Here is a 24,403-nt window from a genome sequence, read left to right on the forward strand (position 1 = left end):
GCTGGAGAGCTCCTCATGGCTGCATTTGCACAGCTCTCTTTTCAGCTCACCGTAATTTCCCAGCTCACCGTCATTTCTGCCTTCTGCTGTGGGAGTGGCTCTGTACTTCCCCGCTGGGTTATTTCAGAGTGGGATGTTGTGCCTGGTGACAGTCTCTGTTATCTGCCCTCTGTGCCTCTGTGAAGTTATTTTGCATTAATTCTGGGGATAATTAAACCCTCCAGCTGAGCCTCGGTAGGTGAATGCTCCGTTCCTGCTGAGGTTTCACTCTTTGCAGGCTGAACTAAGCTTCTTACCTGCCAGCTGCCTCCTCATGTTAAAGCTATTCAAATCCACCACGAAGATACAGATTCACTTTCTGTGGGAGCAGAGGGGCCAAACTCATTGGTTCAGGATATATTTATTCATACAGGCCCAAGCCTCAGGCCTAAAGAGCCTCAGAGTGACTGTGAGGACCATGTGGGAGCATCTGCTCTAGGTGACACCCAACTTTCCCAGGTGTTTTCATTCCTTTGAGGTGGAGGAATGGCTTAAGAGGAAAAAGCTTTTCCCTTTGATAGGGAAAGCTGGAGTCTGTCCTTTGCATCATCCCCTGGTAGCAGAGGGAATTGTTGCAGTACAGTGAGGAGTTGTTTTGGCAGCTGTAGGATGAGCAGAGCTTTGGTTGGGCGGTGAGAGGTGGAATTGCCTGTGTCACCTGCTCCAGGTGACCCTGCCTAGGCTGGATCTCCAGAGGTCCCTGCCAAGCCCAGCCACTGTGTGACTCTGGCCACAGCAAGCCCTGCCTTTCGAAGAAAGAGCCTGGTGGTGCCAGACCCGAAGCCGAAGGGATTTTGCTCAATGCTCAGTGCCCAATCCTCCCCTCTGCGCTGTTACAGGAGCGGCGCTGGCTCGGGTTTCCATCGGGCTGTCTGAGCCTTTCTGAACTGCCGCCCTACTTGGAGAAAATCCACGGAAACCTCCTTGCTTCCCTCCATTCCTCAAGGCCTCTGCATGCACAGGGTCTGCTCATGACCAGCTCCTGCCCTGCAGGGAGGAGCTGATGCTCTTAAACGAGCGTGGAAGCACCAGTACCTCCAAGTTCCTCCATATTTTTATTTCCATGGACTCACAGTGGATGTGCTGTCCCCGCATTCCCAGTGCTGGCTTCTCCCTGGTTCCTGGCCATTTGCAGAGACGACATTGATGGCGCTCAGATCGTTCATTCAGCAGCACAGTGGGCTCCTGGGAGCTCGTAACCTGAACTGGCTGAGCAATGCATTGTAGTAGCAGCGTGACTGCAATTTGCATGGATTCTATTGGACCTGGATACCCGGAGCTCTCCCTGCTGCTCCTGCTGCTGTCAGCAGCTGCTCCCTGTTCCTGTTTGATGGTGGCGACGTTTATAAAACAGCAGAAAATGCACAGATTTGAACTGTGACACTTCCCCTTTTTCATTTGCACTCTAAACTCTCCCCAGCCCTCCCTTATCAGCACAGGCTGTTTGTTTTCCTCACTGCCCGACCCAAATGGCAGCGTCACACACTGAGCGGTTCCTGGCCCCGCAGCCAGCACGGCATCCAAAGGAATTGCTGAGCTGGGAGGATGAATCCATTGTGCAGCCCCGGTGCTTCATGGCCATCATGGCTGCAGAGGGAAGTGGCCTGAAAGGGCTGTGCAGGATTTCAGAGTGTTCAGCGAGCCTTGGGTTAAACAGCAGTGCAATAGCTCCACCTCAGTCCCCACAGCAGTGTTTAACGCTGTGAAAGAAGAGTGGGGAGGTATTTAAGGCCTCTTGTACCTTCTGCTGGTGCCCAGATTCACTCCAAGGGATGCAGAGTCCTTCTTCTGAGAAGACAGAGCAAGGAATGCTTTGAGGTTAAGTGGGTGACTGAAATCAGCTGACATCCAGACCAGTGGATGTGGCTTGCTTTTACTGGAGCTTCATCCCTCCTTTTGCTGCTTACTTAGTCTCGAAATCCTGGTTGGCTTCCTTGTGGCTCAGCTCCAGCATGGACACTTGCAGTCCTGTGCCACCATCTGGCAGAGCTGGTGAGCCAGGCTTTTGGGAGATGTTCCAGGGGGGATAAACCACAGGGTAGAGCCAGGAGCCCAACCACAGAGCTCTGGGAATGTACCTGGTTGGTGATGAGGCCCTTGGCGTGACAGTCCTGCCTTGGGTGTGGTTAATCATTAACGCTGTAGCCACTTTTACTCCTGTGGTTACTCAGCCTTGTAGGCCTTGAGTAGTGGCTTCACACAGGGCTTGGTGCAGCTGTATCTGCTGGGAGGATCTCTGCTTTCCCCCAACCCTGTGGGGAAAAAAGGCAGGACCTTGTAGGGTCCTTGGAAGGATGGAACAGTGGAAGGAGCAGCTGATGGATCATGGAGAGCTTTTGTGGGAAGCACTGTGGCTCACTATTCACAGTCCACGTGGTGATCATGAAGCCTTGTGGGCACCATGCTGGAAATCTTCCATGACTTCAGGGATTCAACTCAGAGCGTCCTTGCTGTGCATGAGGCAGCTCCAGCTTTGCTCCTCAGGTCCTTGGCAGGGTTTGGGTGGCAGACTGGCCAGCAGTGCCCTGCTATCCCAAAGGAGAAGGTTTTTCCACTGCCACCTGGAAGCACCAGCACAGCAAATCCTCAACCAGCGATCCCTGCCAACCATCCCTGCACCTACAGATGTCTGACCTTAAAACAGAACAACCCCTGAGAGCAGCTGTGGCTGGGAAGTTGATTTTACAGCTTCCTTTACACCGAGGATTGACTGGAGTCAGGATTTACACAAACAACACAGTGGGAAACTCCTGATGTTTGTGGTTTTCCTGCCTGACACCTGCCTTGGTCAGTCTGGAGTTGGAAACGAACCTCCTGCACTCCACAGGAGGGGGAAGTGACACAGGAGGAGAGTCCTGACTGAGGTGCTTGTGGAGTAAACAGGAAGGATCTCCTGGAGACAGATCTCTGCAGGAGCACCAGCCTGCCTGCAGGAGCCCCTCAGATGTGCAGTGCTGGCATCTCTTCAGCAGCTGGATGGGGGTTTACAAATTGAGTGAAAGGTTTCATTGCAGAGGACCTTAAAAACCATCCTGCCGTGGCTGGGACACCTTCTACTGGACCAGGTTGCTCCAAGCCCCTCCAAGAAGCGCCAACCATCACATGAGATGTGGCCAGGACCTACCAGTGAGATCGTGGTGGTGAATGGGAGCTGAGTTGCAGCCAGAATTGCTGCTGGAGGGATCTGAGGCAGAGCAAGATCAGTAAAACCTCCAAGATAAGCTGTCCAAGCACACAAACATTGAAGTTTTTGTTAAGCTCTTTGGCTGGGGAATGCCAGAGCCGGTGCAAAGTCGTGTTTTAATGGGGATTTAGTTGTGCAAGGCCTGAGCTGGTTCTGCAGCCTGTGTGTGCTCTGTGGTGAGGCTCAGCCTCTTGGTGCTGCAGTGAGACACAGCAGCTGATCTGCTGCTCCAGGGAACCTCAGTGGGCACAGAGCAAGGAAAGCAAAGCTGAGCTGGTAAAGCACCCACATGCCTTCATTTATTCTTTATGCTCTCTCTGAGAGAAGCTGCTGATTATTCTCTGTGTCTCAGTGTGGCAAATATTAATAATTGAGGTTCCGAGGAGACTGATTGAAGCCCAGGTAAGATTTCATGCTCCTGCTGCCTCTCTGTGGACATCCTTAAACTGATAGCTGCTGCCTTAGAGGACAGATTTTCCTTTGGCTCAAACGCATGGAATTCCCAAAAATTTCCTCTGGGAAGCCCTGATAGGTGGTGGTTGTGCAGGGATCCAACTTACACCCTTGTGTAGGGATCACAACCAAACACAATCTCTAACCCCTTGCTTGGCTTGCCCAGAGCAGACAATAAATTTATAAACTGGTTAATCTGCCTCCAAGAGGTGCCTGAATTCTGGAATGAGGCAACTGCTGTGCTGGTTTGCAGAGGGCTGTGCAGCTGCAGTGGAGCTGTCTGAACATGCTCTTAGGAAAAATGGAAAGGAGGAGGCTCCAGTGCAGCTGACCTGTCCCTTGCATCCTTTCCTTCCTGCAGGAATGCATCCTCTCCGGGATTATGTCAGTGAATGGAAAGAAAGTCCTTCACATGGATCGGAACTCTTACTATGGAGGGGAAAGTGCTTCCATTACACCCCTGGAAGATGTGAGTGTGGGACACCCATCCTTGTGTCCTTCCCGGTACAGAAAGGGGATTTATTCCCAGTTAGCCTTGGGGTGGCTTCACATTAATGACTCTAAGGGTTTCCTTTGGGTAAGGAAGTGTTATGGCACTTCCTCAGCAGGTAACAGTGGGGAAAATGCCAGTGTGGGGTGTTTGGAGTTGGTGGGTTCTGCTTGTTTCCTGTAATTCCCAGCTGGAATCCGAGCAAATCCAAGCACGGAGCGTTCCAGAGCTGTTACAGCTGTGTGATGAAACTCTTCAGCTAAATTGTAAATTGGACTAAGAAATGTCATGCTAAACAGCTCATCAGGTTAGTAAATTCCCAAAGCCTGGATGAGCAGAATTACACTGCCTGCTTCTTACTGTAACAATTCACTGGATGTGTTTGTGTGTTCCAAACTCAAATTGGAGCTAAAACTGCAGCCAGAAGCTGGCTCTGAAGAGCTTGTGTTCAGCCTGGAGCTGTGGGGGTGGAAAGTGTGTCCATGTGTGGGAGAAATGACACCCAGACAGATTTCCTGGGCTATAATAAGTTCTGTATTCTCTCTCCAAAGCTCTACAAAAGGTTTAATCTCCCGGGAACTCCACCAGAATCTATGGGGCGGGGAAGAGACTGGAACGTGGACCTCATTCCAAAATTCCTTATGGCTAATGGTGAGTGATCCTGAGCTCCCAGATATTCCTTGGTGCTGGGTGCTGGAATAGGACAGGCACTGTCATTCCTAATAATCCTTATCCTTGAATCCCTGTGCTCCAGTACTGGACTGGTCTAGAGCAAACCCCCTGTCAGTGAAGTGGTTTCCAGTGCAGGGCCAGCTCCCTTTGCCTAAAACCAGCTCCTGGCTGCTGGAATCTCATCCTGGAGCACCAGGGGAGGGATGGATTGGATGGATGGATGGATGGATGGATGGATGGATGGATGGATGGATGGATGGATGGATGGATGATGGATGGATGGATGGATGGATGGATGGATGGATGGATGGATGGATGGATGGATGGGGCAGTGCCTGGTTCAGGGCTGCTACAGTGGCAGAACTGATAGATCCCAGCCAAGGCGTGGATGCTTTAGTCCCAGCTTATCTTCAGCCTGCTGTGGGAATTGAGCATGGGGAAGGGTTTGTTGCCCTGGGAGCTGCTGTGTCCGTGTTTGACTGTGCCAAACCCCTTGCAGGTCAGTTGGTAAAGATGCTGCTCTACACAGAAGTCACTCGTTACTTGGACTTCAAGGTGATCGAGGGCAGCTTCGTCTACAAGGGAGGAAAGATCTACAAAGTTCCTTCCACTGAGGCAGAAGCTTTGGCCTCCAGTGAGTAGCTGCACCTTATCTGTTCCCTCTGAATTCCCTGAACAGAGGAAAACCCGTCCCTTGGGATATTCTTAATGCTCCTAGTGTGTTAAGGAGCACCCTCAGGGTTCTCCTGCACCTCTTTGACTTCAAACACCCCTTGCAGTGTGAGCCTTGGGTTTGCTGAGCCCTGTTTTCTTGGAGCTTCCAAGCTGCCTGTTCAGTGAGATTCTGCTGAGAACCTGGCAATGTTTTCCTTCCTCGAGAGGTTCCATGTGGGGCTCATGCTCCCAGCTCTGCCACAAATATTTGATGTCATGCCCTTGTTGGACTCGTGCATGTGAAGAACGTTGCAGGCAAATTGGAATGACTAATTCCAATGTGTGGCACCTCAAACCTTAATTATTGCCTACTTAACTTTCACTCCTCAAATGAAACTAATAACAGTGTGGTGAAATCCATTAGGATCTAGAGGGCATTCCGTGAGCTCCAGACGTGGGATGTGTTCGGCAGCACCTCCAAAAAATCTTATGATTATGTGGCTCCTGCAGTTAAGGCCCCAGATCTGTAGGTCTGAGCCTTCCTCGTTGCAGATACTCCTCTGTGCTGAAGGAATCAGGAATTCCTTCACTTTGCCCACATCTCATGTGTGGTCTCCAAGACACTCATCCTGGCAGGAGTGGAGGTGCTGCCTCTGCCTTCATGTTTCCAGTCTTGCTTCTTCAATTTGTGGAGATTTCAAGTGCAGAAGTGGTGCCTTGTCCAGCCTCATGTTTGGGGTTTGAGGGACAGGACAAAGGGCAGTGGCCTTAGGCTGAAGGAAGGCAGGGTTAGACAGGATCTTGGGAAGGAATTCCTGGCTGGGCAGCACAGCTGCCAGAATTGCCAGAGCAGCTGGGGCTGCCCCTGGATCCCTGGAATGTCCAAGGCCAGGCTGGACAGGGCTTGGAGCAGCCTGGGACAGTGGGAGGTGTCCCAGGGGGGTGGAGGTAAGGCCCTTTAAGGTCCCTTCCAAGCCAAACCATTCCGTGTTTGAACACTCAGAGGTTCTTACCCAGTGCTGATAATGGAAAAGCCACACAAGTCCGAGGATCTGAGTAATGCCAAAGCCCTGGTTGTGAATTCTCACAAACCCCTGGTTTCAGGTTTAATGGGTTTGTTTGAGAAGCGCCGGTTCAGGAAATTCCTGGTGTACGTGGCCAGCTTTGACGAGAACGACCCGCGGACCTTCGAGGGCGTGGATCCCAAGAAAACCACCATGAGGGATGTGTACAAGAAGTTTGACCTGGGCCAAGATGTCATTGACTTCACAGGCCATGCCCTCGCTCTCTACAGGACTGATGAGTAAGTGGGGGTGGTCAGTAGCCCCCTCAAATCCCAGGATTTGGGCTTCTGGTGGGATTGATCCATTATTTTAAACTTGGAGGGTTCCTGAGTAAAACTTGTGCTACTGAGTGCTCCTTAAAGGGAACTCTCAGGGAAGCACTGCCAGCAGCAGCTGGAGGGTGGGGAAGGAAACGTTGTGGGAAGTCAGTGTTTTGCTTTCCTGAATATTCTGCTGGAAGTGCTGGTTTGGGACACATCCCAACTGGTGTAACTGTCCTTCCCAGCTATCTAGATCAACCCTGCCAAGAAACAATCAACAGGATTAAGCTGTACAGCGAGTCACTGGCTCGATACGGGAAGAGCCCCTACCTGTACCCCCTCTATGGCCTTGGAGAGCTGCCCCAGGGATTTGCAAGGTGAGCACCTGCCATTCACTCCGTGTTTCCTCCAGTGGGGTGTGGAGGTGGATGTGTGGAGTCACTGCTTGAGCTTCCAGAATGTGATGCTGCATCAAATACTATGGTCCTTCATGGTTCTTCACTTAATTCAGAGGAGGTTCCTCCACGTGAGATTCTTTCTTTGTGGGCTTGTTCACCTCTGGATGTGCTGAGAGCTCCTGCTGGCAGAGTATTTATCCCTTGTGTTTAAGCAGGGGATTTTGAGGAGGGTTTATCCAAGAGGAGCAGACCCTGGGGGCTGGAAGGGCTGTTCAGGTGCAGCCCTGGAGGTGCTGACGGGATTTTCTGTTGCAGGCTCAGTGCAATCTATGGAGGCACCTACATGCTCAACAAGCCCATCGAGGAGATCGTCATAGAGAACGGCAAAGTGGTCGGGGTCAAGTCCGAGGGGGAGGTACGGACCCTTCCCTGCTCCCCGCCCCACATCTGCCCCTCAGAGCTCACATCTTTTGGGTTTGATCACAACACACACAGAGAAAACCCTTTTCTAAGCCCAGGGGCCAAACATGCTGGGCTGGGGCTGTTGTCCCTGTGCCAGCTTGCTGAAGACAGTGCGTGTCCTGACGGCCAGAGTCCTCAGCATCCCTGCTCCAGGAGTTGGGAGGAAGTCTCCATGGGCTGGCAGTGAATAACTCAGGAAGTTCCCTGTGTCCAGCTCGGAACCAGCTCTGCCCTTGGCTCTCTCAGCTGCTCTGACAGCTGACACGTGGCCTTCCTGCAGCTTCTCCTCCACCTGGCTGGATAGAACTGGGAATGCTGCCAGCTTGGGAGCTCTGAGCGTGCTCCTGACTGGAGCGGGCACTTGCTGCTGGGATAACGTGTCCCTTGGGGTGGGAATGACGTGTCCTGGCAGGGAGCAGAGGTGTCAATCCATGTTAGAGACCAAAGTGTGTGCAGCCTGGAGGCTTCAGATTGACAAATTGTAAATCATGACTGGAAAAACCATTTTTGATGTGCCCTGGGTGATGTTTCCACGTTGGTTCTCAGGTGGCTCGCTGCAAACAGCTCATCTGTGACCCCAGCTACGTGTCGGACCGCGTGACGAAGGTGGGCCAGGTGATCCGGGTCATCTGCATCCTGAGCCACCCCATCAAGAACACAAACGATGCCAACTCGTGCCAGATCATCATTCCACAGAACCAGGTCAACCGGAAATCAGGTGTGTGCAGGGCAGGCTCAGCAGCTGGGTGAGGCAGGGCACTGTCTGCGCCTGAGGTGAGGCTCACCCGCGGCCACGGACACCTCATGTAGAGCCCAGCGGGGCTGAGCTGCGGTTCTGAGCACTTAGGAGAGGTGGGAGGAACGAGGAACCTGTGGTTGGAAACCTTGAGAGGATCCTGCCTCGGGAACCTACCTCAGGAACAGGATCCTGCCTCAGGGACCTGCCTCAGGATGCGCCCCAGACTGGGAGAGGTGGGGGAGGGGCTGCCTCGGCCTGGAACAGAGCGCTGGGAATCCCACCAGATTTTGGGAGTCATCAAGGGAAACTGAATTTTGGGGATCTCCCATGTCCAGGCTGCTCAACGAGGAGGTGAGAGCATGTAGGGCAAGGATGCGACTCGCTGCAGGGTCTCTAAACCATCCAGGGGGTGCCAAATGTCAGGGCAGTGGGAAGAGACGTGGGCAGTGTTTTGGGATGAGGCTGAGGAAGGTTTTGGGATGAATCTGGAGAACGTTTTGGGATGAGGCTGGAGAAGGTTTTGGGATGAGGCTGAGGAGGGTTTTGGCATGAGGCTAAGGAGGGTTTTGGGATAAGTCTGGAGGTTTTGGGATGAGGCTGAGGAGGTTTTGGGATGAGGCTGAGGAGGGTTTTGGGATGAGGCTAAGGAGGGTTTTGGGATAAGTCTGGAGGTTTTGGGATGAGTCTGGAGAAGGTTTTGGGATGAGGCTGAGGAGTTTTTTGGGATGAGGCTGGAGGTTTTGGGATGAGGCTGAAGAGGTTTTAGGGATGAATCTGGAGAAAGTTTTGGGATGAGGCTAAGGAGGGTTTTGGGATGAGGCTGAGGAGGGTTTTGGGATAAGTCTGGAGGTTTTGGGATGAGGCTGAGGAGGTTTTGGGCTGCAGCTGTGCCCTGTCCCCCCAGATATCTACGTGTGCATGATCTCCTCTGCTCACAACGTGGCGGCACAGGGCAAGTACATCGCCATCGCCAGCACCACCGTGGAGACCGCGGACCCGGAGAAGGAGATCAAGCCAGCCTTGGACCTCTTGGAGCCCATTGAGCAGAAGTGAGTCCTCAGGCAGCCCCTGTCCTTCTCTGCTGGGACAGCTGGAGGCTGCCAGGAGCTGTTGAGTTTGCTCAGCACCTTGCACCGAACCGTCCCTGCTCTGAAAGAATCCTTTTCCAAACCAACCCAAGGCGTTTTCTCCCTGCTGCAGGTTCGTGAGCATCAGTGACCTGTTTGCACCGACCGACCCCGGCACCGAGAGCCAGGTGAGTGGGGGCTGAGCCGGGCTGGGAGGGGACAGGCTCCAGCTCGGGGCTCCAACGCTGCCTCTGCTTCCAGATCTTCATCTCGCGCACCTACGACGCCACCACCCACTTCGAGACGACGTGCGACGACATCAAAGATATTTATAAGAGGATGATGGGATCAGAGTTCGACTTTGAGGAGATGAAACGCAAGAAGAACGACATTTACGGGGAGGAGGAGCAGCAGTAATGAGAGTCTCTAATTAGGAGAAGTTTAAATCGGCTAATATGAATATATAAGGAACTTAATGAACACTGTACGAAATTCAATATTGTAAGGCCTGCTTTTGTAATCCCATCTCTGAGAGATTGAAGAGTACTGCACTGGTAATGTTCCCTTTTTGGATATCATGTGTTAATTATTTCATTCTAGTAGGGCTGCTGTCCAGAATCTGGCAAATTCCTGACTGATATTCCTGACTAACCTCGTAAGCGAAAGGCAGACGTAGACGTGGGTGCAGATTTGAAATAACTCATTGACAGCTGTGTCTTACCTTGTCTTTTTAATCATTTGTAAAACATCCTTCACAATCCTGTGCTTCTGGTGAGCTCGTAGATGTGACGCTGATGTCACTCAAACCTGATATCAAGGAAAATAGAAACTGAGCACTCCATTATTGTGGACAGCATCCCTAAAAGTCTCTCCCATCAATCTTAACTCTGTGGCAAAGTTGTATCATGGACAAAGCCCACACCTATTGTAGCAGCAAATGTTGGCTTCGTTCTGGGCACAGAACTTAACCTCCACTTAAGCTTCTAAACCCGTTTACATCGGTTGGGACACAGCTGTGCCTCAGGCTCCTTTGTGTTTTAATCTTAATAAAATTGAGAGAACAAATTACAGAGCAGGCAAGATGTGGAAGTATTTTCTGTCCCCCGGTGGCTTCTCGGATGGACCAAACGGCGCTGCGGTATCGGCATGACAGAGCCTGTGCTTCTCGTGTCTCCTGAAGGCTCCAAATGATTTCTGTACTGCGAAGTAAAGCCAAATTCTGGAAACCAGTCCTGGCCTCTGGTCTGATTCACTTCAGCTCTGGGAGCAGCAGCTCCAGGCTGAGATCCTGCAGCGTCTCTGTGTGCCAGGGGTGAGAGGGGAGCATTTCCTGCAGGAAGGAGTTTCCTGCTGGAAAGCATTTCCTGGTTCTGTGGCTCTTTCCAGGCTGTGCTGCTCTGGCTGTGTTTGGCAGGGCAGGTGTGGCTCAGTCCCTGTTCCCTGCAGCCACCCCAGTGCCACAGCTGGAAATGGCTGCTCTCATCCTCGATGCCAGCTGTTCCCTCCGGAGCCATCCTTCCCCATTCCCTGGCTGGCACTGCCCTGCCAAGTGCCAGGAGAACTGCAGGAAAGCCTGGGAGCAGCTGGGCTTTGATCCTGTGGGCTTTGATCCTGTGGTGGTCCCAAACCCCAGCCGGGGCTCTCGGCACTTCGTCCTCCCCAAGTGTCACTTCCAGGAACAATTCCCGAGGTTCCACTCGCAGGAACCCTTCCCACCCTCAGCTACTGGCAGTGGGGCTGGGGATGCTCCCTCTGTGGGATCCCATGATCCCTACCTGCTGTAACCTGTTTATTCCTCTGGTTATTCCATCCTTCCTGCAGGGAAGCACGATAGGATCCATCATCCAGGAGCCCACCACGCTCTTGCTCATTCCTTGCTGCTTCCCAGCTGGAAAATCCCCTGCCCTCCCTTTTCCGGATGGATGCTGAGCAGGATCTCCTCTCCAGAACGCAGAGCTGTGTGAAACTTCGTTATTTTGGAGGTTTTATTAATCAAACTCTTTACAAAGTCATCCTGTACAGAACGGCCTTGGAGTCTTGGATTTAAAAACCAACTAAAAGGCGTTTCCCCCATAAATAAGAGCTTATTTTGTTCCTGCATCCCGGCTCCCTGCTGTCAGCAGGAGGCAGCGGGGCTGAGGTGAAATGTAGTGTGGGCCTGAACAGCAACGACCACGCGGAAAAGGGATTTGTTCTCGTTCCTATTCTTCAAGTAGACTTCGGGAAATTCGTTTGCCTGCATGGAAGTACCTGAAACTGCTCCAATAATTTAGTTGTACCGTTAAAAGAACCTTTCCTACGTCAGACTGGAGGGCAGGGAATGAATCCCCCGAGGATTTGCATTCCCCACCTTTAAATAAGATTTATGTACAGAGCCAAAAACGACTTTCCCCCACCCCCAGCAGCAGCCAGGATCCACTGGAATCCACTGGGATTGATTGGAATAGATGGTGGGTATCCACTGGGATAATTGGGATCCACTGGGATTGATGAGAGAGACTGGGATGGATGGTGGGAATCCACTGGGATCCACTGGGATAACTGGGATCCACTGGGATTGATGAGCTTGACTGGGATGGGTGGTGGGGATCCACTGGAATAACTGGGATCCACTGGGATTGATGAGATTGACTGGGATGAATGGTGGGGATCCACTGGGATTGATGAGCTTGACTGGGATGGATGGTGGGGATCCACTGGGATAACTGGGATCCACTGGGACTGATGAGATTGACTGGGATGGACGGTGGGGATCCACTGGGATCCACTGGGAGTGACTGGGATGGATGGGGGGGACCCACTGGGATCACTGGGATCCACTGGGAGTGACTGGGATGGATGGGGGGATGTCCCCCACAGGACCGGGGTGCCCAAACCGGTGCCGCAGGCCTGGGGAGGAGCCGCGTCCTCGTGGCCTCGTGGCCTCACTCCGTCACCTGCAACACAGAGACACGGCCCAGGTCAGTGACTCCTCCTGCAGAGCCTCCCAGGCCTGGAGCTGTTCCCGTTTCCCAGCAGTGCCAAGCGTGGCTCTCCTGGATCCAGCGCTTTGGGACGGTCCCTGCTCTGCTGTAGGATCCCAGCTCCCTGCTGGCCATCCCACAGACATCCCTGAGCTGTTCCCAGCTTTTTGGGGTCAATCCTAAGCTTTCCCCTCTTACCAGTAGCATCTTCTGAAGGGAGCAGCCACTTTCTGCACCGTGCTGAGGAAGGTGTTGATGTCAGCCACAAGAATTCCTTTGTTTTCCAGGATCTCCCTGCTGCTGCTGCTGGGATTTTCTGCAAGGGGAGCAGCAGTAGCTCCGTTAATTCCAACAAACGGGGTTGTTTCTAAACCTGTGGGAAACATCCCTAAATCCCACCGTGGTTGCCCTGATGTTTACCAACAGCCTCAGCCACCCACAGGCTCCAAAAACCTCTGGACTCCATCAACCTCCAAAAATCCAGAATTCCTTTTCACCTGCCTCGCGCCTCGAAGCAGCGATTCCCGCAGGAAAACGGGGATTTCCTATCCCTCCTCCATCCCTTCCCGGGGCAGTTTCAGCCCTGCAGGGCTCTGGGCTGCCCTTACCTGTGAGGTACACGGCGAACCTGGCGCGGACGTGCTGCGCCTGCAGCTGCAGCAGGCACTGCGCGCGCCGGCCCTCGGCAGCGGCGTCGCAGCCGTGGAAGGGCAGCGGCTCCAGCAGCTCTGCCCCCTGGCACCACCGCAGCAGCAGCTGCTTCTTCTGGGCACTGCCATCGTCCCTGCTGAGAGAGGGGCAGGCAGGGCTCAGGCGCTTCCTCCCTCTGCACCCCCCTCCCCAGGGAATGAGCAGGGAGGATGGGATCTGCCTTTCCAGCTGGTTTTTGGATCCAAAGTGATAAATTCCCCCTTGCTCCAGGATTGCCTGTGCTGGTTTTGGTTGGGGTTGGTTCGTTTTCAGCTCAGGAGCTGCTTCAGGGGTTTGTGCTGGGAGCTGTGGGTAGGTCAGGGATGTTTTGTTGTGCTGGAGCAGAGTTTGGGAAAGCCACGGCTGCTCCTCGCTCAGCTCACAGGGCCTGGGCAACTGCCACTGTCCCAGGGGATGTTCCAGACCCTGCAACACACTCAGGACATAAAGCTGGGAGGAGGAGGAAGATGGGATGCTGGGAGAGGTGGTGATGATGGAGCCTGGCTCTCCTGTGATGGGAAATGGGGGTTAATTCTTGGTTTTCCCAGCTTTGCCTTTCCCTGTTAAACTTCCTTATCCCAACCCAGGACTTTCCTCGCTTCACCCATGGATGAGGCCACGGCAGAGCAGCTCCACCTTCAACCATTCCTGGTGGGAACTGGGGTGGCAATTCCTTCTCTGCACCCCCAAATCCCAAATGTGGTGGAGCACAAGAAGGACCAGAGGGGGCAGAGCCCCAGGAAGGTGCCCGGAGCTCCAGGGGGTGTGCCAGGAGCTGGGAAGAGCTGATGGGAAGGGAGGGAATTTTGCTTTGGGAGTTTTGGGAATGTGCAGCTCCTCAAAGGAAATCTGTGCCTCTCCAGGGGCCTGCAACACCCCCTGAGGGCATCTCTGCCAAGGAGCCAGGGAAGAGCCTTATGGAAGCCCAGCAGGGAGAGCTGCCAGAGCTCTGCCTGATCCAGGATCACATCCAGGACAACGTTCCAGCCCATCCATGCTCTCCAGGTCCCAAATCCTGCTGCTCCATCCCAAAAGTCCCCAATTTCCCAGGCAGAGCCGTTACCTGAGGTCTCCTCTGAGCTTCTTGCTCTCCCTGTGGTGCAGGAGCCACTTCCACCTCCCGCTCCTGTTCAGCTTCTCCAGCACCTTCACCACCTCCTTCAGCTGACCTGAGGGGACACCAGAGCTGGGTGGGGAGGGGACCTGGGGGTCTCTGGGCCCAGCCCTGCTCCAAGTGGGGCCACCTGAGGGTGCTCAGGGGAGCTTTGAATCTCTGCAAGGACAGAGACTCGCACTGCACAGGATGGGGAACTGGGATCATGTCCTGGTGTGGATTTTCCCTGATATCCAAAAGAGTAAGAGCAGCTCCCAGAAAAGGTGGCTCTGTTTTCTTGGCCACTTCCCACTAAGGAGCTGAAGGCAGCAGCAAGTTCCCCTCCTTTTTCCACTGGATAGTGGGAAGGGATGGAATTCCAGCTGTGGCTGATCCCTGGCAGTGTCCAAGGCCAGGCTTGGAGCAGCCTGGGATAGTGAGAGGTGTCCCTGCCCATGGAATTTGATAATCCTAAAGTCTCTTCCAACCTAAACCATTCCACGAGTCTCCAGGCCAAACAAACATCCTGGGACAACCCTGGGAACATCCTGGGATGTTCTGGGGATCCCCGAGCTGGGCGCTCCGTCCCCATGGGATCCAAATGTCAGCGAGAGGGGAAACAGAACCAAGGGGAAGGTTTGGGAACGTGTCCCTGAGACTCACCCAAGGTCACCCTTTCCAGCAGCTCCTCGTCGGACACCACGAATCCTCCAGCCTGGAAGAGCTCCTGGAAGGTGTCAGCTGTCACCTCCTCGGGGTCATCCACGCCGGCGAACACCACGCTGGGACAGCGCTTCAGCTCCAGCAGGCACGGCACCTGCTCGGGGAACAGGGATTTGGGAACAGCAGCCCAGCCCTGCAGCATCCCAACATTCCCAGGGAAGCCCAACCTCAGTGCTCTGAGCTGGGCTGCTCCAGAGTTTCTGATGGATCCTGGGATTAAAGCCCGGAGCAGAGGGGCTCAGGCTCACCGTGTGGATGTGGGAGGCGATGTCCTCGTTCCTGATGATCACCAGCAGCCGCTCGCCGCCCCGGTGCCCGCGGAAATTCGGGGGCTCCGTCCTCACAAACCCCTGAGCCTTCAGCAGAGCCTGGAACACAGACAGGGCACGGATGGGGAATGTTTCCCTGGGACACGGGCAGAGGAAGGGGAATGAGTTGCCCAGGGCAATTGGGAGTCCCCAGCGCTGCAGGGATCAAAGTCACACGGATGTGGCACGTGGGGACACGGCGGCCTTGGCAGTGCTGGGAATGGTTGGACTTCAATTAGATTGAGGTGGGATATTGGGAATGAGGAATTCCTGGCTGGGCTGGACTTGCCAGAGCAGCTGGGGCTGCCCCTGGATCCCTGGAATGTCCAAGGCCAGGCTGGAAGGAGCTTGGAGCACCCTGGGACAGGGGGAGGTTGGAATTCATGGAATTCATGGAACCCTGCCATGGGGTTGGAATTGGATGATCCTTAAGGTCCTTCCCACCCAAACCATTCCATGATTCTCCAGTGACTCAATCCCAATGCTCCAGGGATTCCAAGTCCTGCTGCTGGGAGCCAAGGTGGCTCCAGGCTCCCAAACCATCCCTGTCAGGTTGCCCAAGCTTCCCTGCTCCTGCCACCCTCAGCTCTGCCCTGGAGCCACTCATCCCAATCCATAACCATCCATCCAATCCATCCTGATCCATTCAGATCCATCCCCATCCATCCCAGTTCATCCCAATGCATTAAAATCCATCCCAATCCATTCCAATCCATCCCAATGCATCCAAATCCACCTCAATGCATCCCCATGCATCCCCATTCATCCCAATCCATCCCCATCCATGCCAATCCATCCCAATGCATCTAAATCCACCCCAATCCATCCCCATCCACCCCAGTTCATCTCAATCCATCCCCATCCATCCCAATCCATTTCAATCCACCCCAGTTCATCTCAATCCATCCCCATCCACCCCAGTTCATCTCAATCCATCCCCATCCATCCCAGTTCATTCCAATGCATTCAAATCCATCCCAATCCATTCCAATCCACCCCAATCCATCCCCATCCATCCCAGTTCATCCCAATGCATCCAAATCCACCTCAATGCATCCCCATCCATCTCAATCCATCCCCATCCATCCCCATCCATGCCAATCCATCCTCATCCATGCCAATCCATCCCCATCCACCCCAATCCATCCCCATCCACCCCAGTTCATCTCAATCCATCCCCATCCATCCCAGTTCATCCCAATGCATTCAAATCCATCCCAATCCATTCCAATCCACCCCAATCCATCCCCATCTATCCCAGTTCATCCCAATGCATCCAAATCCATCCCAATCCATTCCAATCCATCCCAATGCATTCAAATCCACCTCAATGCATCCCCATTCATCCCAATCTATCCCCATCCATCTCAATCCATCCGAATCCATGCCAATTCATCCCCATCCACCTCAATCCATCCCAATGCATCCAAATCCACCCCAATCCATCCCTATCAATCCCAGTTCATCCCAATGCATTCAAATCCATCCCAATCCATCCCAATCTATCCCCATCCATCCCAGTTCATCCCATTGCATCCAAATCCACCCCAATCCACCCCAGTTCATCTCAATCCACCCCCATCCATCCCAGTTCATCCCAATGCATCCAAATCCACCTCAGTGCATCCCCATCCATCCCAATCCATCCCCATCCATGCCAATTCATCCCCATCCACCCCAATCCAATCCAATCCAATCCAATCCAATCCAATCCAATCCAATCCATCCCAATCCATCCCCATCCACCCCAATCCATCCCAATCCACCCCAATCCACCCCATCCACCCCCAATCCAGGAGCAGCTCCCACCTTGGCCCTGTCGAAGAAGGGCTCCTCCCCGGTCTCCAGCAGGTAGAACATCCCGGGCCGCGCGCCGGCGGCCACACGGCGCAGGTGGCAGCGCAGGGCCCCGCGCAGCTCCGCCGCCGCGTCCCGGATCGCCGCCCCAGACCGGCCAATCCCCGGCTCTCCTGGCACTGCGCCGGCGCTCCCGGCGTCGCTCCTGGCCAGCAGAATCTTCTGGAACTCGGAGTACTCCTCCAGGATGTCGGCCACAGCCCCGCGGGGCTCCGGCGGGGCGCACTCGTACCGCAGCTTGCCCAGGTGTGCCGGAGCCCCGCGCTCCCGGCTCCTGGCCCGGCACCGGCCTCTCCTGGCGTCCCACGCGTCCCAGGGGGGAATGGTCACCTGCAAGGGGCTCCTGCTGCGCGGGGACAGCGGGGAGAAGGACGTCGGGAAGATGCTTTTGGAGGTAGAAAAAGGGTGTCTGCCCTTCCTTAGGATTTCTTTTAGCTTATAGTGGAAGCGGAGACACTCCATGTCCAAAGTGTTTTGGGTGATCTCCTCGAAGTCCCTCCAGGTCCCCATCAGGGCGCGCGCCAGGTGAGATTCCTGGGCACGGCGGCTGTGCCTCATGGGACGCTGGAAATGTTCCACCCTCTCCTGGCACTGCCTGGTGACCACAAAGCTCCTGCAATCCCCGGGCACGTCCCGGTCCCAGGGCTCCCCGCGCTCCTCCGTGCGCACGGAGCTCCTGGAGGAGCTGTCCCGGGGAGTCCTTGCTCCTGCAGCATCCACGGATCTCATGATGCAGGTGCTGGGAAGAGGGGAGTGAGAATTCCCCTCAAAATATTCCTGGTCTGAGCCACCAAAGGAATTCTCCAATGGATCTTCAAAGGCCAAGTCCTGATGTGTGTCTAGGCTTGGGAGCTGCTCTTCCGTTGGGAGCAGATCCGAAATATCCTCAGCATCGCCGAACTCCAGGTTTTCTCCAGAGAGATCCCCGGGCTCGTCCCACGGGACAGGAGAAGCGGGAATCTCTCCCTGTCCCACCTCGGTGCTGGCGCAGTCGGGATCGGGGAACGCCTGGGATCCCTCGGGGCTGTGCTCACACACGTCCCAGGGCTCGCCCAGGGCGCACTCCCAGCCTGGGAAAGGTGCAGGGCTGGGAATGCTGCCTCCTTCTGGGTCTTCCAGCGGGAAGGGCTCCTCCCCGGGGCTCCCTCCGGCATCCCCTGTCTGGCTCCTGGGGCTACCAAGGCTCCTGGGGCTACCATGGCTCCTGGGGCTACCAAGGCTCCTGGGGCTGCTCCCTGGGCTACCCTGGCTCCTGGGACTGCCACAGCTCCTGGGGCTACCACCACTCCCAGGGCTACCACACCTCCCAGGACTGCCACAGTTTCTGGGGCTACCATAGCTTCCAGGACTGCCATGGATCCTGGGGCTACCACGGCTCCTGGGGCTACCACGGCTCCTGGGGCTACCATAGCTTCTGGGACTGCCATGGCTCCCGGGGCTACCACAGCTCCTGGGGCTACCACCACTCCCAGGGCTACCACACCTCCCAGGACTGCCACGGATCCCAGGGCTAATATGGTTTCTGGGGCTACCATAGCTTCTGGGAATGCCATGGATCCCGGGGCTGCCACGGCTCCTGGGGCTGCCACAATTCCTGGGGCTACCATGGTTTCTGGGGCTACCATGGCTTCCAGGACTGCCATGGATCCCGGGGCTACCACGACTCCTGGGACTGACACAATTCCTGGGGCTGACACAATTCCTGGGGCTACCATGGCTCCTGGGGCTGACACAATTCCTGGGGCTGCCACAATTCCTGGGGCTACCCTGGCTCCCGGGGCTGCTCCTGGGGCTACCCTGGCTCCTGGGGCTACCATAGCTTCTGGGACTGCCATGGATGCTGGGACTGCCACGGCTCCTGGGGCTACCAACACTCCCGGGGCTACCATAGCTCCTGGGGCTGCCACAATTCCTGGGGCTGCTCCTGGGGCTACCATGGCTCCTGGGGCTGCCACAATTCCTGGGGCTGCCACAATTCCTGGGGCTGCCACAATTCCTGGGGCTACCATGGCTCCTGGGGCTACCATAGCTTCCAGGACTGCCATGGATGCTGGGACTGCCACGGCTCCTGGGGCTGCCAACACTCCCGGGGCTACCATGGCTCCTGGGGCTACCAAGGCTCCTGGGGCAACCAAGGCTCCTGGGGCTACCACGGCCCATGGGGCTACCCTGGCTCCTGGGGCTACCATGGTTCCCGGCCCACTGGGCACTGACCGGAGCGGGAGGGAGCACCCCGGGGAGCGCCTCAGGGAGAGGCAAGCCCGGCTCCAGCCCCGCAGCCTCCGGATCGTCCCACGGAGAAGGAGGAGCAGCTCCCGCCTCCGCTGCTGCCTCCACGGGGATGCCGGGAGCTCGGGATTCCAGCGGCTCCCGGGACCAGCTGGGATGGAAGGAGCCATGCGGGCTCCAGGTGGCCACGCTCACCTCCCGGCACGGCTTCCAGAGGCGGCACAGCACCGACTTGCGCCGGCCAGGCATGGTGGGAATGCCAGGGTTGGAGTCTCCGGCAGCAGGAGAAGCTGGAGCAGAGTCCTCGTGGATGTTTGGGAAGTGCTCCTGCCTGGGGAGCTCCTGAATGACTGAGCTGATGGAGGAGGAGGGCTCTGATTCCAGGAGGCGATGGTGGAGAGGGATCTCCGCCATCTCTGTGTTGGTGGTGCCATTCCCAGGGGAATTCTCCGCCCCAGGGAACACATCCTCACTCTCCTCAGCTCCGCAGTCATCTCCGACGTCTGTGGAGTCAAAGGGGGAGTCACGGCCACCTCCTGCTCCCACGGGATCATCCAGCTCCTCCGTGCTGATGCCAGAGGGGCTCCCTTGCTGCTCCTCCAGCAAAACCCCGTTCCCGCCTCGGTTTGGCTCCTCGGCATCCAGGGAATTGGGGTCGGGATCGGCGGCATCCCCACCCAGCGGGGAGAAGCAGCTGCTCCGTCCCAGGTCACTCTGAGCACTCTCCACGGGCCGATCCTCCGGAGCAGCCCACGGATCCACGGAGCCATCGGGAGAGGTCGGGCAGGCGGAGCTGGAGTCGGGGGACAGGGCCAGGCTCATTCCCTGGCTGCAGGGGGACCCCACACTTCCAGCAGGTTCCCACCTTTCTCCAGAGGCCGCCCAATCCCGGTTTTTGCGCTCCGAGCCGTTCCCCAGCGTGGCTCCGGTAGCCCCCCGGCTGTCGGTAACGCTGTCAGGCTGTGCCCCACGGACAGGGCTGGGCTCAGGGGGGACTGGCAGCTCCCCGCTGTCGCTGTGGGGTGACCCCACCTCGGCCGGACTGGCCACTCCAAGCCCGTCCATCTCCGAATCCGGTGTGCCCGGAGCGTCCCAGGGATCTGGGAGCTCCTCCTGGTTTGGTGACATCTCCTCAGGAAAGCCGCCAGGGTCTGTCCCAGCCCCATCTGAGGGTGCTGGGGAGGATCTGTCAGGGCAGGGGGGTGCCAGGGAGGTGGGGCTGGGCATGGGGTCCTCCTCAGGAGCACCAATCTGCTCTGGAGATGCAGAATTCCCTGGATTCTGCTCGCATTCCATCTCGGCATCGCTGCTCTCGGACAGCACCAAACCCACGGGGCCCACGAAGGGACTTTCATCCTCCAACTCCTCGTTCTCTTCCTTCTCCTCCTCCTCCTCCACCTCCCTCTCATCCTTTTCCGAGTGCTCCGAGGGCTCCTGGGATTCCTCCCCTTCCTCAGTGGCTCCCCCGGGCTCTGCACTTCCAGGAGCTGCTTCCAAAGCCATGGAATCACGGGCAGGCTGCGGATCAGCACCATCCTCGACTTCCAGGGAATGCCCAGAGCCTCCCATTGCCTCCTCATCCTCGGGAGGGCCAGGCCCACTCCCTGAGCCTGCTTCCTGCTGGTTTTCCTGCTGCTGCTCCCCCTTTTCCTGAGGTGCACAGGGGGGCTCTGTCCTTGGAGCTGTGCTGGAATTCGGGGCTCGGCTCCCGGGGTTTTCCATGCCTGGAGCATCCGGGGATTTGCTGGGACAGCCAAGCTCCTTGTGAGGACTGGGGGTGATCCTGGCATCCACCATCTCCTCCTTGGCTGGCTCCTCCTGAAACACAATCCAAAAAAAACATTCCTCATAGGAAATGCAAGAAAAAAAAAAAAAACACTGGAATAATTTTTCTTTCCTACAAAACTGTTCCAGCCCTGTGGAAGCCGCTCCTCTGTCCAAGATTTAAAGGAATTATTTTAATTCAAGAATTCAGGCTTGGAAATATCTCAGCAGACCCCCATGTTTTATGTTTATCCCAAGAATCTCCACTCCTGACCACGTACAGACTGGAGAAAAGTGTAAAAACTTAATTCCAAGCTTTATCCAGAATGGAATTTTCATGGATTTCACCAGAGGGATGAGGGAAATGATGCAAAGCACTGCACTGGCACCTGTGTGGGAGAAAAACTCCGGAGCAAACAAATCCCAGCTTTCCAAATCCACGTGGGAATGGCTGTGCTGGATTTGGAATTCTGCTCTGGGATGCTGGGGGCTCCCCTGATCCCTCAGTCGAGGACACACAAATTTGGAATTTAAATCAGGAACAGGCGCTGAGCTCGACACTTTAATTACTTTAATTTGGGATACCTCCCCCTTGGAGAACATCTCTGCTTCCCTGGATACCCCACAAGCACAGCTGCTCCATTCCTCTGGAAAATCCTGCTCCCCTAAGGGATGAAAATCCTGCTCCTCTGAGAGGAAAATCCTGCTCTTTTAAGAAGAAAATTCTGTTCCTTTAAGAGGAAAATTCTACTCTTTTAAGAGGAAAATCCTGCTAATCTAAAAGGAAAACCCTGCTCTTTTAAGAGATTAAACTCATTCTCTTCTAAGAGGAAAATTCTGCTCCTCTACGAGGAGATTCCTGCTCTTTTAAGAGGAAACTCCTGCTCCTCTAAAAGGAAAATCTTGCTCTTTTAAGAGGAAAATCCTGCACTTTTAAGGGATGAAAATCCTGCTCCTCTGAGAGGAAAATCCTGCTCTTTTAAGAGGAAAATTCTGTTCCTTTAAGAAGAAAATTTTACTCTTTTAAGAGGAAAATCCTGCTAGTCTAAAAGGAAAATTCTGCTCTTTTAAGAGATTAAACTCATTCTCTTCTAAGAGGAAAATCCTGCTCTTTTAAGAGGAAAATTCTGCTCCTGTAAGAGGAGATTCCTGCTCTTTTAAGAGGAAACTCCTGCTCCTCTAAAAGGAAAATCTTGCTCTTTTAAGAGGAAAATCCTGCTCTTTTAAGGGATGAAAATCCTGCTCCTCTGAGAGGAAAATCCTGCTCTTTTAAGAGGAAAATTCTGTTCCTTTAAGAGGAAAATCCTGCTCTTTTAAGGGATGAAAATCCTGCTTCCCTAAGAGGAAAAGTCTGCCCCTCTAAGAGGAAACGTCTGCTCCTCTAAGAGGAGATTCCTGCTCTTTTAAGAGGAAACTCCTGCTTTTTTAAGAAGAAAATCCTGCTCTTTTGAGAGGAAAATCCTGCTCTTCTGAGAGGAAACTCCTGCTCTTTTAAGAGGAAAATCCTGCTCTTTTAAGGGATGAAAATCCTGCTCTTCTGACAGGAAAATCCTGCTCTTTTAAGAAGAAAATTCTGTTCCTTTAAGAGGAAAATCCTGCTCTTTTAAGGGATAAAAATCCTGCTTCCCTAAGAGGAAAAGTCTGCCCCTCTAAGAGGAAACGTCTGCTCCTCTAAGAGGAGATTCCTGCTCTTTTAAGAGGAAACTCCTGCTGTTTTAAGAAGAAAATCCTGCTCTTTAGAGAGGAAAATCCTGCTCTTCTGAGAGGAAACTCCTGCTCTTTTAAGAGGAAACTCCTGCTCCTCTAAAAGGAAAATCTTGCTCTTCTAAGAGGAAAATCCTGCTCTTTTAAGAAGAAAATCCTGATCTTCTAAGAGGAAAATCCTGCTCTTCTAAGAGGAAGCTCCTGTTGTTTTAAGAAGAAAATCCTGCTCTTTTGAGAGGAAAATCCTGCTCTTTTGAGAGGAAAATCCTGCTCTTCTAAGAGGAAACTCCTGCTGTTTTAAGAAGAAAATCCTGCTCTTTTGAGAGGCAAATCCTGCTCTTCTAAGAGGAAAACATTCCTTGGAGCCCCCCAAGGCTGGACTCACCGCGGTGACGCTGGAGATGTTGTGCACACCCTCCTCGGGAATGCCCTCCTCGGGAATGCCCTCCGGCTCCCTGCCTGCCCCATCCAGCTCTTCCCTGGAACCCTCCTGCAGGGAAAGGCTCTCGGGACAGCTGGTGGAGGAAGGCTCCTCCTCATCCCCGCAGGGCAGCTCCCCCGAGGAGGAGGACACCGTGCTGTCCACGGCTCCGGCAGCTCCGGCCGCGTCCGTCTGGGAATCCGCGGGGCTTTTCTGGGGCTGGGAAGTGCCCTGGGAAGGGGTGCTGGGATCCAGGGAGCTGCTGGGAGTCTGGTCAGGGTCGGAGCCGGAGTCTGCAGGACAGGTCTCGAAGCCAAAGCAGTCCTGGCTGTCGTCGCTGAGCTCCAGGAAGCCACCGGAGCTGTTGATGGAGACAAATTTCCTGGGATTGCTGTGCTCCACCACTTTCCTGGAGCTGCTCAGGAGCTTGCTGGGCTTCCTGTAGAACAGAGCCACCCACATGTGCAGGATCAGCTTCACATCTTCCACATCGTCGGGAAGATCGGGATCCCAAGGCCTGGGAAGGGAAGCAAAGAGAGTCTGGACCATCCTCATCCTCCCCAGTTCAGCTCCAGGGAATTCACCCCTGGAGTTCATCCCTGGGAATTCAGCCCTGGAGTTCATCCCTGAGAATTCATCCCTGGACGTTCATCCCTGGGAATTCATCCCTGAGAATTCATCCCTGGACGTTCATCCCTGGGAATTCACCCCTGGACATTCATCCCTGGACATTCATCCCTGGGAATTCAACCCTGGGAATTCACCCCTGGAGTTCATCCCTGAGAATTCATCCCTGGGAATTCAGCCCTGGAGTTCATCCCTGTGAGTTCATCCCTGGGAATTCAACCCTGGGAATTCACCCCTGGAGTTCATCCCTGGGAATTCACCCCTGGGAATTCACCCCTGGCTCCCTGCAGAGCTCAGCCACAAGGCAGAGGGCCACGCCATTACTTGACCCAGATGCCAGCTTTTTGTAGGAAAAAATTAAAAATAGAGGAAAATCTGAGCTCCAAAGGAGGGATGGAGAAATCTGGGTTGTGGCTTTAGGTACCAATTCCAGCTGCAGAGCCACGGGAATTGCAGAATCATGGAATGGGTTGGGTGGGAAGGGCACCGAAAGATCACCCAGTGCCACCCCTGCCATGGCAGGGACACCTCCCACTGTCCCA

General features: G+C 54.7%; 2 protein-coding genes across 5 annotated transcripts in view; one reads left to right on the forward strand and one right to left on the reverse strand.

Annotated features, from left to right (window-relative positions):
- GDI2 (GDP dissociation inhibitor 2) overlaps positions 1-10,711 on the forward strand; it is a 14,140-nt gene extending 3,429 nt beyond the window's left edge. The window contains exons 2-11 of the mRNA XM_030289672.4: positions 4,038-4,145; positions 4,718-4,817; positions 5,338-5,472; positions 6,597-6,795; positions 7,062-7,193; positions 7,530-7,629; positions 8,223-8,394; positions 9,320-9,464; positions 9,616-9,670; positions 9,744-10,711. Coding sequence (XP_030145532.1) covers positions 4,038-4,145; positions 4,718-4,817; positions 5,338-5,472; positions 6,597-6,795; positions 7,062-7,193; positions 7,530-7,629; positions 8,223-8,394; positions 9,320-9,464; positions 9,616-9,670; positions 9,744-9,899 — 1,302 coding nt within the window. The 3' untranslated portion in view covers positions 9,900-10,711. The remainder of the gene's footprint in view (positions 1-4,037; positions 4,146-4,717; positions 4,818-5,337; positions 5,473-6,596; positions 6,796-7,061; positions 7,194-7,529; positions 7,630-8,222; positions 8,395-9,319; positions 9,465-9,615; positions 9,671-9,743) is intronic.
- Positions 10,712-11,449: 738 nt separating this feature from the next.
- Positions 11,450-24,403, reverse strand: part of TASOR2 (transcription activation suppressor family member 2) — a 48,796-nt gene continuing 35,842 nt past the window's right edge. The window contains exons 17-25 of one of the 4 annotated variants that reach the window (XR_012051886.1): positions 23,199-23,751; positions 17,069-21,163; positions 15,200-15,319; positions 14,892-15,045; positions 14,199-14,304; positions 13,054-13,232; positions 12,644-12,761; positions 12,293-12,418; positions 11,450-12,249 (exon numbers count right to left, since the gene is read on the reverse strand). Coding sequence is in view for 3 of the 4 variants with exons in the window: in XM_072918274.1 (XP_072774375.1) it covers positions 12,415-12,418; positions 12,644-12,761; positions 13,054-13,232; positions 14,199-14,304; positions 14,892-15,045; positions 15,200-15,319; positions 17,069-21,163; positions 23,199-23,751 (5,329 nt within the window). In the remaining variant the exon portion in view is untranslated. Of the gene's footprint in view, positions 12,419-12,639; positions 12,762-13,053; positions 13,233-14,198; positions 14,305-14,891; positions 15,046-15,199; positions 15,320-17,068; positions 21,164-23,198; positions 23,752-24,403 lie in introns of those variants that run through there. The other 3 variants (XM_072918280.1, XM_072918274.1, XM_072918283.1) reach the window with 3 other exon arrangements.

This window comes from Taeniopygia guttata, chromosome 1A (assembly GCF_048771995.1).
Source record: "Taeniopygia guttata chromosome 1A, bTaeGut7.mat, whole genome shotgun sequence".
In the NCBI taxonomy this organism is placed as follows: Eukaryota; Metazoa; Chordata; class Aves; order Passeriformes; family Estrildidae; genus Taeniopygia; species Taeniopygia guttata.